The sequence below is a fragment of the Chionomys nivalis genome, chromosome 16, assembly GCF_950005125.1.
Source record: "Chionomys nivalis chromosome 16, mChiNiv1.1, whole genome shotgun sequence".
Lineage (NCBI taxonomy): Eukaryota > Metazoa > Chordata > Mammalia > Rodentia > Cricetidae > Chionomys > Chionomys nivalis.
Window position 1 is genome coordinate 24673210 of NC_080101.1, and position 14503 is coordinate 24687712.

Below are 14503 nucleotides of genomic sequence, written 5' to 3' on the forward strand. Positions count from 1 at the left end.
TTGTTGGAGATTCAGGTTATTTCTGATTTCAAAATATTATAAATAAAGTTTATAAACATCGTGCCCAGTTCTCTCTAAAACCTCATATCAAAAACCAACATTACCACAAAACAAACAAAAAACAAATACAAATAAAACATTTTCTAAAAATTGTAGCAACCACCAGGAAGAAACCACCTTTAAAGAAAATTTCATAGGAAATAATTAGAGATGGACGCTCGGGACGTACAAAAAGAAATGGACACTAAGAATGATAGGGACAGATACATCTAAATGGATAGCATGCATAATTTTTTCTTTCAAATGCAAAAAAGGTAAAATAAGCATACTAGAAGGGGTTTTCTGATCTTTTTGTTATCGGAAAGGAAGGCCAGAACGGAGGAGAAAGGTATGTCTGTTATGCGTGTGTGCACAAACATACATGGGGAGGGGTCTAAATCAGCAGAGGACAAAATGTAGTAACAACTAAAACACTTTATAATCTAAGAAACAGACAGTAAGAAAAATAAAATGGGCATGAGAAATAGTGTGCGATCAAATGACACTGTCAGACTGGAGAGGAGTGTAGTGGTTTACAAGACACACAGGAATGGAAGGATGCAGCAAGCTGTAAGGAGAGTTATTATAGCTAAAGAAAGTCGTTGATGGGGCTGGAGAGATGGCTCAGAGGTTAAGAGTATTGCCTGCTCTTCCAAAGGTTCTGAGTTCAATTCCCAGCAACCACATGGTGGCGCACAACCATCTGTAATGAGATCTGGTGCCCTCTTCTGGCCTGCAGGCAGAGTACTGAGACTACTGTATACATAATAAATAAATAAATCTTTAAAAAAAAAAGAAAGCCGTTGATGCTTATTATTAACAATCCAGAAGCACCATGGATCTATGTGGAAGAGGAAGGAGGCGGAGAGACCTTAGAACCTTCATCTGGCGATGCATGTCAACTTCATATGCATGTATTTTGTCTGGTCTTATTTACTTAAAAACAAAGTAAATTAATCCATTATCCCTAAAACCCAAAGCACAGGAAATTGAGAAAAAAGCTCCAGAATGTCATCTTTTAAAAAGCACAGCCCAGGGGTGCACATTTGAAAACATGAAAGGATACAACTTGGGGCAGAGAGCCAGGCTGAAGCTTGCACAGCTCGATGAGCAGTGTAGTGTACATCACATCGATGTGAGGGGGCGCTGGGAGCTGAAACAGCTCTGCAAAGATCACCTGGAAACATAAGGTAAGAGAGATCCACGTTACAACCTAACCCTAAGTCCATGGCACCTGCAATGAAGAACGAATTACCTTTATCCTTAACAATTATGCTTTCCGAGATCTACAGCTCAACAACATAATGAGCACCCCCTTTTTCTACATCAAGTGTCCGCTAGGTGAAGGTTGATGTGACCCACACTGCAGAGACAAATGTGCAAAAATAATCCATCCTTTGACGTCTATATCAAAGGATGATAGAGCTGCATTCCTGTGGGTACTGAGAACTCTTAGTGGACCAAGGTTGAGACAGCTGAGTATTCTACGCGGCTACTCACAACAGACCCCAGATCTTTTTGGCATGCTATTTCCTACTCCTTCCTCAAAGTCTAAAGCCCTAGTCTCAGGAATTCTACGTATTTTTTTTCATATTTAAAAATATGACTTAGAGCCATGATAGCACATGCCTGGAGTCCCGGGTCAGGTTGGCTGATATGGTGACATCTAGTCTTTTTATACCTCCCCCACCCCACTTCCATTTTCTAAAACAGTGTTTCTTTGTGTAACAGTCCTAGAACTTTTGTAGACCAGGCTGACCTCAAACTCACAGATCTGCCTGCCTCTGCCTCCCGAGTGCTGGGGTTAAAGACACATGCCACTTAAAAGAGGTGATGGGGGGGGACAGGAAGAGACAGAGGGAAGGAGGGAGAGAGAGAGACAGAGAGAGAAGAGGCAGGTGAGGCCAGCAAGATGACTCAACAGGTAAAGGCTCTGAGTTTCAATCTCCTTTCTTCCTTTTACTAGCAAGGCTGAGAACCAAAACTGGCAATTTCCTTGGTTTTCTCTTCATTCTCAGAGCAGCAAGGAGAGCACAGGTAAACAAAGCCAGGAGGCCCCATACAGTCCTCAGACAGACTGGAAAAACCAGTTAGCACCACATGGAATGCATACCTCAACTATGTGGTAGTTCAAGGGGATCTTGTTCTTCCCTGGGTAGCTCACCAGCTGTGCAGCACTGTAAGAAGTGTGAGTCTAGTTAGCTAGCAAGTGTACAAAGACACACACAAAACCCAGCAGCTTCAAATGCAGTGAGCTTAGCCGAAAAAAAAACTTGCAGTAATAGTCTAGTGTTGGATTATTTATTAACATGGTATGAACTGTTTGTCTTCCACACAATAAGGAAAAGTAGTAATACTAGCACCTGCAGATCTAACTCAGCACATTCTTACAGGTGGTCCACTCCTAAAGACAACACTTCTCAAAACTGAAGCCAAAACTTTCTAGCTGTATGAAAATTTATTAATACTTAGGTTTCTAAATGTTAGAAAACAGAAAAAAAAAACAACCCAAAACATTAGTAAGCTTTAATTTCCATACATCCAAACTAAAACCAGCTTACTGTTTCATTTTAGCATATTTGGAATGTATGTACCTGTGTGGGCTGAACAGGAATGTGGAAGTCAGAGGTCCAGAGGTCAGTGCTGAGTGTCTTCAGTTACTTCTAATATAAGGCTTCTCATTAAAGCTAGGATTTAGGGACTAGAGAGATGGCTCAGCAGTTTAAGAGCACTGGCTGCTCTTGCAGAGGACTCAGCTTCAATTCCCAGCACCCACATGGTAGCTCACAACTGTCTGGAACCCCATTTCTAGGCGACTCAAAGCCCTTTCTTGGCCTTTGAGGGCACCAGACTGATATACATGCAGGAAAAATACCCATACACATAAAGAATATTCCAAACAAACAAAACACCTGGGGCTCATGGGTTGGCTTGACTGGATGGACAGCGATCCCTAGGGATATTCCTGTTTCGGTGTCTCCAGAACTGAGATACAGGTGAGTGCCAACTGTTCCATGGGTGCTGGGCACCCAAACGCTGGTCCTCATGCTTGCTAGGCTATCTCTCCAGCCTTACACACTCCCAACAGATTTTTATTGTTCTTATAAAATCATCAAAATGGTTTCCAACCCCCTTTAAAAGGACAGTGGAGAGACTCTCACCAAGTTTTCCTTTCCTTCCAGTAGGACTTTATGATGCAGTGAAGGTTCTCCTCTATGACAAACCTCTCCACCGAATGACTCCCTGGCATCACAGGACCCTGGAAAGAAGACCAATGTGCTCATGCACAGAATCACAAAACAGATCTCTTTCATTTATTCAATAAACACCCAAGTCTGGGACTGAACTGTCATGTTAAATACCTACCACAGAATCAAGAGTGCATAGTGCTCCTGATTCATCAAATACCCACCAGGGCCATTTTACAAATAAATTAAAACAAAACAAAACAAAACAAAAAACCCATCTATTTATCTACCTATCTACCTACCTACCTATCTAAAAACTCATTCCATCTACCCATCTATCTAGTGTGGGTGTGTGCTGCCATGGCACATTTGTAGAGATCAGAGAACATTTTGTGGGAACTGGTTCTTTTTTTACCATGCAGGTTAGCCAATTATGATGGAACTCTGGTACCAGATTTCATGGCCTGTGCTTTTATCCACTGAAATATCACCGAATTTCTAAACTTAATAAACACTTCTTAAAGACACTATCAAAATACAAAAGAATGCAACACTTCCATTTTGAGGTAACTATTTTGGGGTATTTATCTTTCTGATAGAGGGAGGACAGGCACAGTGTACAGCACCAGCAAGGAATATAATACATTCTGAGGTCAAACTCTTGTTTCCTTTGCTATAATAATTCATCACAAAGACCAAATGTCATGAATATAAACTAGATTTGCAGTTGATAACCCTAAACTAAACATCATGTAATTGTGAAGCAAAGTGTTTTCTTATTATTTAATATAGCAAAACAGGCAATCAAGTCCTCCCACCATTCTGGGAAGGCTGGACTACTGGATGGGAACCAAAGCCAGATGTCAAGTTAAACCAAGCCTTTCCCACTATATTCTGGTCATGCTGTTTTCGGGTTGACCCAGGGAGGAAAAGGCTGAAACTCAGACTGAAGAGCAGAGAACATTTGGAATCTCTGCTTTATTTCTGTCTGCATTCTTTTTTTTTAAAGAATATCTATTTGTTTGTTTGTTTATTTATTTATTTATTATGTATACAATATTCTATCTGTGTGTATGCCTGCAGGCCAGAAGAGGGTACCAAACCCCATTACAGATGGTTGTGAGCCACCATGTGGTTGCTGGGAATTGAACTCAGGACCTTTGGAAGAGCAGGCAATGTCTTAACCACTAAGCCATCTCTCCAGCCCTCTCTCTGCATTCTTTAAACAAATAAACAACAACAACAAAACCAAAGTCATGGGCAGTACCATTTCATCCAAAGACAGCTGATTCTCTAGATGCACAGACATTAAAGTTCACTCTGGGAATGCATGTGTTCTCTAAGTAATTTGGTACATACACATAGCTAGTTATCTGACACGGGCAACAGAGAAGTTAGAGCCAGACCAAGCACTTTATAATACATAGGCCGGTGCTCATTCACAAATACATAACCTGAGAAGTCATTATTATGAAGTCAATCTAGTGCCTGGCACACACACGTTGAGATATAAAATAATTAATGTGTGCTTAAAATGTTAATTTTTACTTCCAATACCCACAACAAACTCATGTTCTCCTGTTAAAGGGTTACCAACAGTATGACTTCATAATCATAAACACTATAAGAAGTATCTTTAAAAACTAGAATGTTAAGTTGAGAGGTTGACAAAAATCCACATTAAAAGCTATGTCAAGTGGCACATGCCTCTGTCCCCAGTGCTGTGAGTGGGCGGGCTCAAGATAGGTATATCCCATCTGGTCTGCTGGTCAGCAGTACAGCTACAGTGGTGAGCTCCAGGTTCAATGAGAAACTTGTCTCATGGGGAAAAAAGGTGGTGAGCAATGAAAGACGGTGGAAGTCAACCTCTAGTCACGACACACACAGCACAGCCTACCCAACAGCCAAAATTCATGTGAGACACTGTTCCCTTTCTACATGGGATCCATACCATTATTCTTCCTCTGGGAACTGAGGCACAGGAAGTAAACAACTCACTCATGCTCCCAGGCAGTATTTGCATTAAAACGCTAACCAATTAGGCTCTTGACTGGTAAACTATACTGTCTCTCTCACTTATATGCGCAAAACAATTTTTTTGCATAATGAGGTAATATAGTTAGCTGAATCAAAGCATATAATTGATTTTCATTAATTTTCTTATGTTAAAAAGTAACTGAAAATTAAAAGGCTATTTCAGAGCTGTGCTGGGCAATGGGAAGGCTGAGGTAAGGAAATCTGTGAACTTGAAGACAATCTGGGCCAACAGTGAGAGATCCTGTTTCACAAGGTTCCTGAAGGAACACACCTCTATTGCTGGCAACCAGACCCAGAAAGACAAATATATGTACTCGCTCATAAGTGGCCTTTAGACATAAAGCAAAGAAAAACCAGCCTACAGTACACAATCCCAGAGAACCTAGACAACAAAGAGGACCCTAAGAGAGACATATACGTATCTACAGAGGAAGGAGAAAAAGATAAGATCTCCTGAATAAACTGGGAGCATGGGGGTCATGGGAGAGGGTATTAGGAGAGGGGGAAGGAAGGAGTGGACAAAATTGTTTGGTTTAATAAAAACAATAAAAAACAAAACAAGTCCCTGAGGAAAAAAAAAGACAAAATATCTAGAATACGAGTCAAAGGACACTAAATCACAAGGACAGCTGCAAGCCAGGTCCTTCCTGGAATGCTTTGCCACTCACGTACCTCTGGGTCATCTGTGTAGTCAAACATTCTGAAGATGACCCTGGGCATTGGGTACACCGAGTCCTCCGTGTGAGGTGGCGGTGTGAAAGGAGGCAGATTGTGCTGCAGCGCTTCACAGAGGATGCTGTCAAAGGCAAGGTAGGGTCTTAGGATGTGCCTTTCCTGCCACCGGTCCTTTTTCAATTTCTGAATCTGGGCCCATAGGCAATCTAAATACTAAAAGGAGATTTTAACATTTAATATAAACATTTTAGCTAGACAGTTCAGAAAATATCTACTCTCTAAAATGCAGGACAACGTAGACTAATTTAGTATTTCATATAATAGAAAAGAATGGCATTAAGTTTTTGTTTTTCCTTAAAATTATAAATTAGAGTAGCGTGCACACACTTGCCACATTGTGCACAATGAGGTCAGAGGACAACTTGAAAGGTCTTCCTCTCCATCACTACGGCCCGAGCTCTAACTCAGGCTGCTCTACCCATGGAGCGGCTCGCTCTCCATTTTCACTCCACAGCTTGTTTCAGCACATTTGGGGCTGTTTACACTGCTTTTTAAAATTGAGTATTTAGATTTAACATGTGTCAAGCCTGTGAAAACTGATACTCTAAAAAGCAAGGGACTATTTCAATTACATTCTAGCATACATTAAATACCCCTCTATGCTGAAGACTCTGAGGAAATGAATTCCTCACTGGAAATATTTAGAAACCTAGCTAAGATATACAAATGCAATAGTTTGAGCGTTTTTAAAAATCGCGGCTTAATGTATTTGTGTACATTAAGCCATAGCGCACGCTCAGAGGTCAGAGGACAACTTGTAGGAATCAGTTTCCTCCTTCTACCTGTGGATCCTGGCAACTGAATTCAGGTTGTCAGGATTGGTGACTCAGTTGGGCATGCTAAAGAGATAAGCATCCACACAAGAGCTGTGTGTCTATCATGAGATGGAAATCAATTCACCTCTTCTTGTGGATGTGGTTTATCGGCAGTCCAAACTTGTAACATGGGCACATGAGTCTTCTGGCGTCTTCTAAAGGTAAAAAGGAAAATCTACACTTAGGCTTTAGAAACATAAAAGACACTCAATGGTTTTCATGATTAGTTAAAGCAATGAAAAACATTTTTATCCATCAGATAGCAACATATTGATAATGTTCCATATGTCATCAAGATAATAGGCACATCTGTATCTCAAACACTGGTGACAGAGGGGTTAATTGGTACAATCTGGTAGAATATGTTTCTTGAAGACAATGTGACTATTTCTGTCAAAATTTTAGTTGCTCTGACCCTTCACCCAACAATGTCATTCCTATGAATTTATACCCCCATAACTATATCTGAATATATTATATGTAGACATACACACATTATACACACATACACACAGAGTAATATATGTTATATATACAATAATATTCCCTAATACTTATTTATAGTAACAGGAGACTGCATAAGTTAAATATCCAATATTCCCTGATACTTATTTATAGTAACAGGAGACTCCACAGAGAGGACTAAAAGAAAACTAATAAAGAGAAACATTAAAAAAAATAAAAAACCAGATTACCATGCTAATGTTAATAAACCCAATCAGATGTAACCACATAATTTCACACAATAAATTCAAGTTAAAGAAAGAAAATCATGTGAAGATTATCATTTGAATAAAATTAAGTATATTCTCTCTCTCTCTCTCTCACACACACGCATACACATAGACATGGAAAACAGTCTTTAGTTGCCATGTTTATTTGTACTGAATAAAGCAGTTAATAATGGTGTCCACACAAGTATGACAAGATCAACCTGTGAAAGCTAAAGGAACACAAAGTACTGTCATCATCAAGCTGTGAAGCGATTAGGCATGTTTACTAACAAGGCTCATAACTTCATTGTATCTAACAAGATAAAGCAACTTCTTATACTGACACGGGAGAAGGGTTTGCTTTAGGATTAATGTGTATGAAATAAACCTTCGTACCAGGGCAGTGCTTCTCCTAACACATTGGTAGCCACATGTCTGAACCCCTTCCAGTCATTCCACAGCCTGGGCAGAGTGTGATTCTAAGTACTCCAGGTGACCTTTGAGCATGTGAGCACTAGGGCACGAAGGAGCTATTCCACCATGTTGTTCTACGTCTTTCACAACCATATGTGAAACAATACCGACACGATACCAACTTCATACACTAGCAAGTACTGAGAGTTATGCGAGGTATGGCAGCAGGAGAATGACATTTAATACAGAAAATTTTCAGGAGCTGAACTGGTGTCACTGCTAACAGAGAACTTAAGACATTTATTATACCAGCATGATACCTTTACACAAACAACAAAGAACATGTCAACCGCATGCCCTTACTTAAGGTAACTTTCAGTGTTGGAGAAGATGCGGTCCATTTCTGCATCTTTCTTTTCGTACAGCTCTTTTCCAACCCAGGGCAAAGAGGACAGAAACGCATACACATACCAATCCCGTCGCACCTAAACAAAGTTTAAAAAGGTAAGTTAAAAAAGAATGCTGGTTAATTTTATTCATTCATTCACTATTCTTTCTTTCCAGTGTTAGGGATCAAACTCAACGGCTAACAGTTGCTAGGCAATCATTCTGCAACTGAGCTAGACAACTCCCCAGCTCCATCTTTTTTTATTCGAAAACATGATCCTGGGGAGGCTTTTTAATAGGGCTCAAATAAAATATCTGTCTCATCTAGAGGATTTCTAGTTATACAGTTATAATCTTTTAAAATCATTTGAATTAACACAATGATGTCAAGAGAATCCACTAGTAAGCCAGTTACTTGCCCTTCAGATATTAAGCATTATAGTGTGATAACCTGTTATTGTATTTTGTTTATTGCTGCTAAAGAGTTATCAGTGGGGTGGGGGAAATCTGGTGCAGCACTTCATGGAAGAGATTCAACATAAAAATGTCTTACTTGAGGCACATCTTCTTCCTGAGTCACACTTACAAAATTCTCAAACATAGCAACCATAGATGGGGCAGCAATCACATGACAATTCACAAGATCAGACAGAAAACGGACCTGTGAGGACAAAGGATAGCTGTATTACACTTAACAGTCTTTCAGATATCCACAGAATGAACAACCTTGTGATGTCTGTAAAACTAAAGCCCATGGCTACATTTAGCTTTCTTTTTGTCTGCACAACCTAAGAGCCAAGAAATCTCTAATCCTTAAAACTCACACAAAATGACATGAATTCAAATTTCAGTGCCCATTATAACCATACTTGCAGAAGTTCACACTCATTCAGTTACTTATTGACCACAGTAGCTTTTGGGTACAGTGGCAAAGTTGGGTAGTGTGACAAAGATCTTATGTTGAATAGGAATCTGTGATTTTGTGGGTTTCCATGCTATGCTACATTGGGTACTCAGACAGCCAAATATTCTAGATACTCCATTTTACTGAAGTAGGCTGGTCTTTTTGTCTGGCTAGGGATAATATTCACTACTGAAATATAGAAATGGAAATTTTAAGTAAAAGAGATATTTGCTGGGTGTCCTCTCTGGGCCAGGGTCAAATAAACACTATGCAAGATACTGTTTAAGGGAACTTAATAGCTTATTTGGAACAAACATAATCTCAACAAAAAAATATGACTCCTGTACCAAAAGGTAAATTAAAAGGTATCCTTGGAGCTGGGCGGTGGTGGCTCACATCTTTAATCCCAGCACTCAGAAGGCAGTGGCAGGCAGATCTCTGTGAGTTCGAGGCCAGCCTGGTCTACAAGAGCTAGTTCCAGGACAGGGTCCAAGGCTATACAGAAAAAAAACCACACATGCCCTTGGGACCAGTGACAAGGGGAAACGGATAAGGTTATAAAGGGTGAGCAAAGCCCTCAGTGGGGAGGGAGGGCATTCTTGGCAGAGGGTTGTGCAAGTAATTTTATATACCTGGAAGGTATACAGAGGACAAGAGAAGGCAACCATAATGGGGCAAACATGAAACTTAATTCCATTTCCTTCTATTCAAGACACATAAAAGTTCTGTGTTGCAGAAAGAACCTAAGAACCAGAGGTTGGGGAGGAGTCTCTGGAAAGACCATGGCCGCAGCACTCACAACCTCACAGCAGCTATACAAAACCTACACAAGACTAGGCAGGTCAACATTCCTTTATGGACAAGGATGGAGCTCATGAGGCCCCACCCCTTCCTGAGGAGCTGTGGCAGCTCACAGTTTCTGGGGAAGGAGGTGTTTTCCTCAGCTGTGTAGCCATTAGTAAGGTGCCCATATTCCAGTAAATAACCACCTACACTTGTATGTAAGCAACTCTAAATTAAACATGTGAGTCACACATGTATAAAAAGACATCAAAGTAGAAAAAGAACTAGAAAGGGTACAGAAAGAGGAGGTGGAGAAAAGAGATAATGGGGGACTAATGTAACCAGAATATGTTAAATACATATATGAAACTGTATTAAAAAAATAAAAGGTTCTAATGTTCACTCCCTGCAGCCCAATGAATCATTTCATGTATCAGAATTTTAAGACCACCTACTATAAAAAACAGGAAGGAAGTGAAGGAGCAGAGCCTACTTACACAAAGGCCACTTTGGTGCTATTACTATGGATAGATTCAAAGGCAGAGACTTCCGATGGACAAATGTCATGTAAAGAAGCAGCTAAGAACACAAAAAGTTGCAAGCTGTACTAGATAGAGGCCATGGAGACAGAAAGGAGGCAAGGAAAAGCTAACAATTAATGGAAGATTTCTGGATGTCTTACCCAGCGGCACATGAATTTTGGGACTTGCAAAGACAAAATCTCTGGGCTCTATTTGGGATGCCGGTTTAGAACTCAGGAAAAAGGTTGAGGTGGGAGACGGTTATAAATTTGGGGTCCCCATCAAAATAAAGTTGGCTTATACAGCTATTAGAGTGAATGACACTGATTCAGAAGAGAAGCTTAAATAAAAGACAGAATCATTGTAAAAAAGAAAAAAACATTTAAGGGGCTGGAGAGATGGCTCAGCTTAAGAGCAGTGGCTACTCTTTGAGAGGTCCTAAGTTCAATTCCCAGCAACCACATGGTGGCTCACAACCATCTATGATTGAATCTGGTGCCCTCTTCTGGTGTGCAGGCATACATGCAGGCAAGGTTCTGGCAATTTAAAAAAAAAAAATTAAGGAATAAAAGATGACAACCCAGCAAAAGAGAGACAAGAATCAAAGACAGGAGCAATGTTGATGCTATTATTATTATTATTATTATTATTAGCAGGTTTACAAAGAGTTGTGCTGTAGAAACCAAGATATAAGAAAATAAGGAATCATATGCTGCAAGGAAAAGGATGAGGAGTCAAAGTAAACACAAGCAACCACATTGAGTAGTGAGCGACAATGGCTCCCAAAGAACGGCTACGAGATGAGCAAGGACCAGAATTCATGATAAGAGCATAGTTAACTGGCTGTAGCTTGTTTCCTCCACTTTAACACTAACTTATAGCACACGCACACACACACACACACACACACACACACTTACCAAATAGACAGCTTCGTTATAGTTATTTGCTTTTAGTGATTCTTTCAGTTGGCGAATCATGGCTTCTACAAATTCTCCACCAAAGTTGTAATTTCTGGCATTCAGCAGTCCAACTAACGTTGTATAAATTGTCAACTTCTCAGGTAACAGGCGTGCACTGATTTGAGAACCCATACAAGACAACCCCAAAACAAAGGTTTTATGTTAAGCTGTTGAATTGTACATGACATTTTAAACATCAAATGGCTTTCGAACAAAACTACTTTTAACTGTGTTTTGAAAATGATCTCAGAAATGACATATGTGTTACTGAAAAAGTATGCAGACATAGACCCCAATATTTTTCACTATAGTTAATTCAAGAGTTAAGTTACTTGTGAAGTTATCACACCAAAATTAACACAACTAATGTTAGACCAGTTTTTCTTCAAATGTATTGAGTGGAAATAACAATTCAACAAAAAATGGTTTCCATGGTAATGTGAAACAGATTCTTTAACGCAGAATCATTAAGGGGAACAGAGTACCGAGCGTTTCTAAACTTGGCTAACCAAGTACCGTGGGACCAGAATTCCACTTGGAGAAACATTATTGGATTGCTTATAAAAGATAAAGAATTAAAATCAGCTTCAACCAAGTTCTTATAAGAAATGCTTAACAGGGTATGCTAATATAGTTGAGACAACGCTGAGGATAGCTAGGTGGCTCAGCGGGTTGAGGCTCTTACCAACCTGAGTTCAACCCCAGGGTCCACAGGCAGAAGGAGAGAAATGATTCTTCTGCATGTTGTCTGGCTACCACGTATTAAGGCACATGTGCACCCACACGTGTGTGCGCACAAAATAAATAACTTAAAGGGATAGTAAAGGTAAGCCTAAAAGAAGTCAACAACACTTCCTACGAAAAGGAAACAGTACTAATGACAATTCTGTGGAGAATTCGTTCATACAGTTCCCCTCAGGTACAATGCTGACTGAGTACAGGGCAGGAGTTAGGATCTCAAAAAATACATGTATTGAAAATAAACCTAGTCCCTAAGGCTTTCTCTAATTAAAAAAAAAAAAAACATTGAAAAGACACTGTCAATCAATACCAGCCCAGCCTCACACAAACAAGCATGGCTTCCAACAGTTTCAATAGTATAACCATTCCGTAATACATACTATCAGAACAGCGGGCATCATATAGGTAACTATAATAATATAATTGTTTTCATTGTTTCTTAGTCTAGAAAAACATTTTCCTGAATTGACTGGATTTCTTTGAAAACTGAAAACAAAATTTAACTAGGGGTCTGGAGAACTCAGCAGTTGAGATCTTGTTCTTGCAGAGGACTCGGATTGGATTCCTAGCATCCATAGTGGTTCAGAACTACCAATAACTCCAATTCTATGGTACCCAACACCCTCTTCTGACCTCCACAGTCACAGACACAGATGTGCAAAACATTTATACACAAGAAATAAATCTTTTTTTTAAAAAAATTAACTATTAGAAGTTTCTGCTTTGTATGCATATTTTTAAATTAAAAATGAACTGCAAACAGGTAACAATTATTTTTAAATGACTGAAATGGTTACCTGTAGCATCAAGGACACTTATATCCTCAAAAAGATTCAAAAGTGGGGCTGGAGAGATGGATCAGAGGTTAAGAGCACTGCCTGCTCTTCCAAAGGTCCTGAGTTCAATTCCCAGCAACCACATGGTGGCTCACAACCATCTGTAATGAGGTCTGGTGCCCTCTTCTGACTTGCAGGCGTACACACAGACAGAATATTGTATACATAATAAATAAATATTTTTTTAAAAAAAAAGATTCAAAAGCATCTTCAGTCTTCAAGGAAGGCCACTCACTTGATTTACAAGTTGTCCAATATATTTGGGTCTACTGATACAAAAATAAATAAATAAAACCAACTCAATTCTACTTTAAACACACAAATGTGCATTCCTTGGTGGGGGAAAGGTCTCTAACTGAAAAAGAAAGTAAATGTCTCATATATTTTCTGAGCTAAAAAATTAACTCAAGTGATTTTTAAATTCTAAGAAAGAAAACATGAAAAATACTTTATTTTAGTTCTGCTTAATCACTTAAAAAATAAGTTAAAAAAAATAAGTTCAGCAAAGGGTCAAACAAAAATGAGCATTTCATGAGATGAGTTTCAGGACAGAAGGGAGGCCCGTGACATGTAATGTAAGCACATCCTCTGCACATCCCCCAAAGCATGTAAGAGTAGATAATACATCATCACCTGGATCCACAAATCTTTTACATACATACACTGTACAAAGAAGCCTTAAGATCTTGCTCTTGTAGTTAGGAAGATCAGCTTCCAGAACACCAGCCAAGCCTTCTAGATTGCTCTCCAAAGAGCACGCACTCTGCAGAGGACATATGTTAATTATCTGTTAGCATTCAAAGCAATCAGTGAACTAAAGTTAAAATTCCTAGATGACCATGAAAACACTAAGGTCTTCCTAAGAACTAAGGACAATTTTGTGAAGAAGTCTCTTAGCATCAATCAATTCCACGTAAAAAGAGCCAACAACATCTTCAGAATAGTCTAACACCTGTCACTAACACCCACTGCTGTCTTGGGCATCCAAGTCATCACACTGAGGACTATCCCTAGGTCTATTTTACTTACTTCTAACTTACTGAAAACCCTTAACGATCTGAATCCTAGGAGTTCCAAAACACATTCACATTGGGATACAGATGTGCAGTAATAAATCAAGCTTTGTCCATAACTTATATTACCCAGTACAACTTCAGAAATTAATCAAAGCCATCAATCACAACCCTAACCCCTGGGCTTGGTGCATACCTTTTCCCCTACTTTGCATATTAAAGACTCCAAATGATCTTCAGTTTCATTTGCATCAGAGGTCTTCCTCCTTTTGTGAGGCTGCCCACCTAGTTCAACAACATTAAAAAAAGGTTTTAAAAAAATTAAAAAAGCTACATTATATGATGCTAAATAATGAATCACTATCAATATTTTGTCACCTTAGGCTTTAATCACTTTTCTATCAGGCCGTATTTT

The 14503-nt window shown here is 39.3% G+C and overlaps 1 protein-coding gene across 2 annotated transcripts in view; it reads right to left on the reverse strand.

The window, feature by feature from the left end:
* The window catches only part of Ncbp1 (nuclear cap binding protein subunit 1), a 38889-nt gene that overhangs the window by 16886 nt on the left and 7500 nt on the right, over nt 1–14503 (reverse strand). The window contains exons 2-11 of one of the 2 annotated variants that reach the window (XM_057790349.1): nt 14285–14373; nt 13738–13838; nt 11457–11613; nt 8882–8989; nt 8305–8426; nt 6900–6969; nt 5937–6152; nt 3201–3298; nt 2153–2216; nt 1106–1216 (exon numbers count right to left, since the gene is read on the reverse strand). In XM_057790349.1, coding sequence (XP_057646332.1) covers nt 1106–1216; nt 2153–2216; nt 3201–3298; nt 5937–6152; nt 6900–6969; nt 8305–8426; nt 8882–8989; nt 11457–11613; nt 13738–13838; nt 14285–14373 — 1136 coding nt within the window. Of the gene's footprint in view, nt 1–1105; nt 1217–2152; nt 2217–3200; nt 3299–5936; nt 6153–6899; nt 6970–8304; nt 8427–8881; nt 8990–11456; nt 11614–13708; nt 13841–14284; nt 14374–14503 lie in introns of those variants that run through there. The other variant, XM_057790350.1, reaches the window with a different exon arrangement.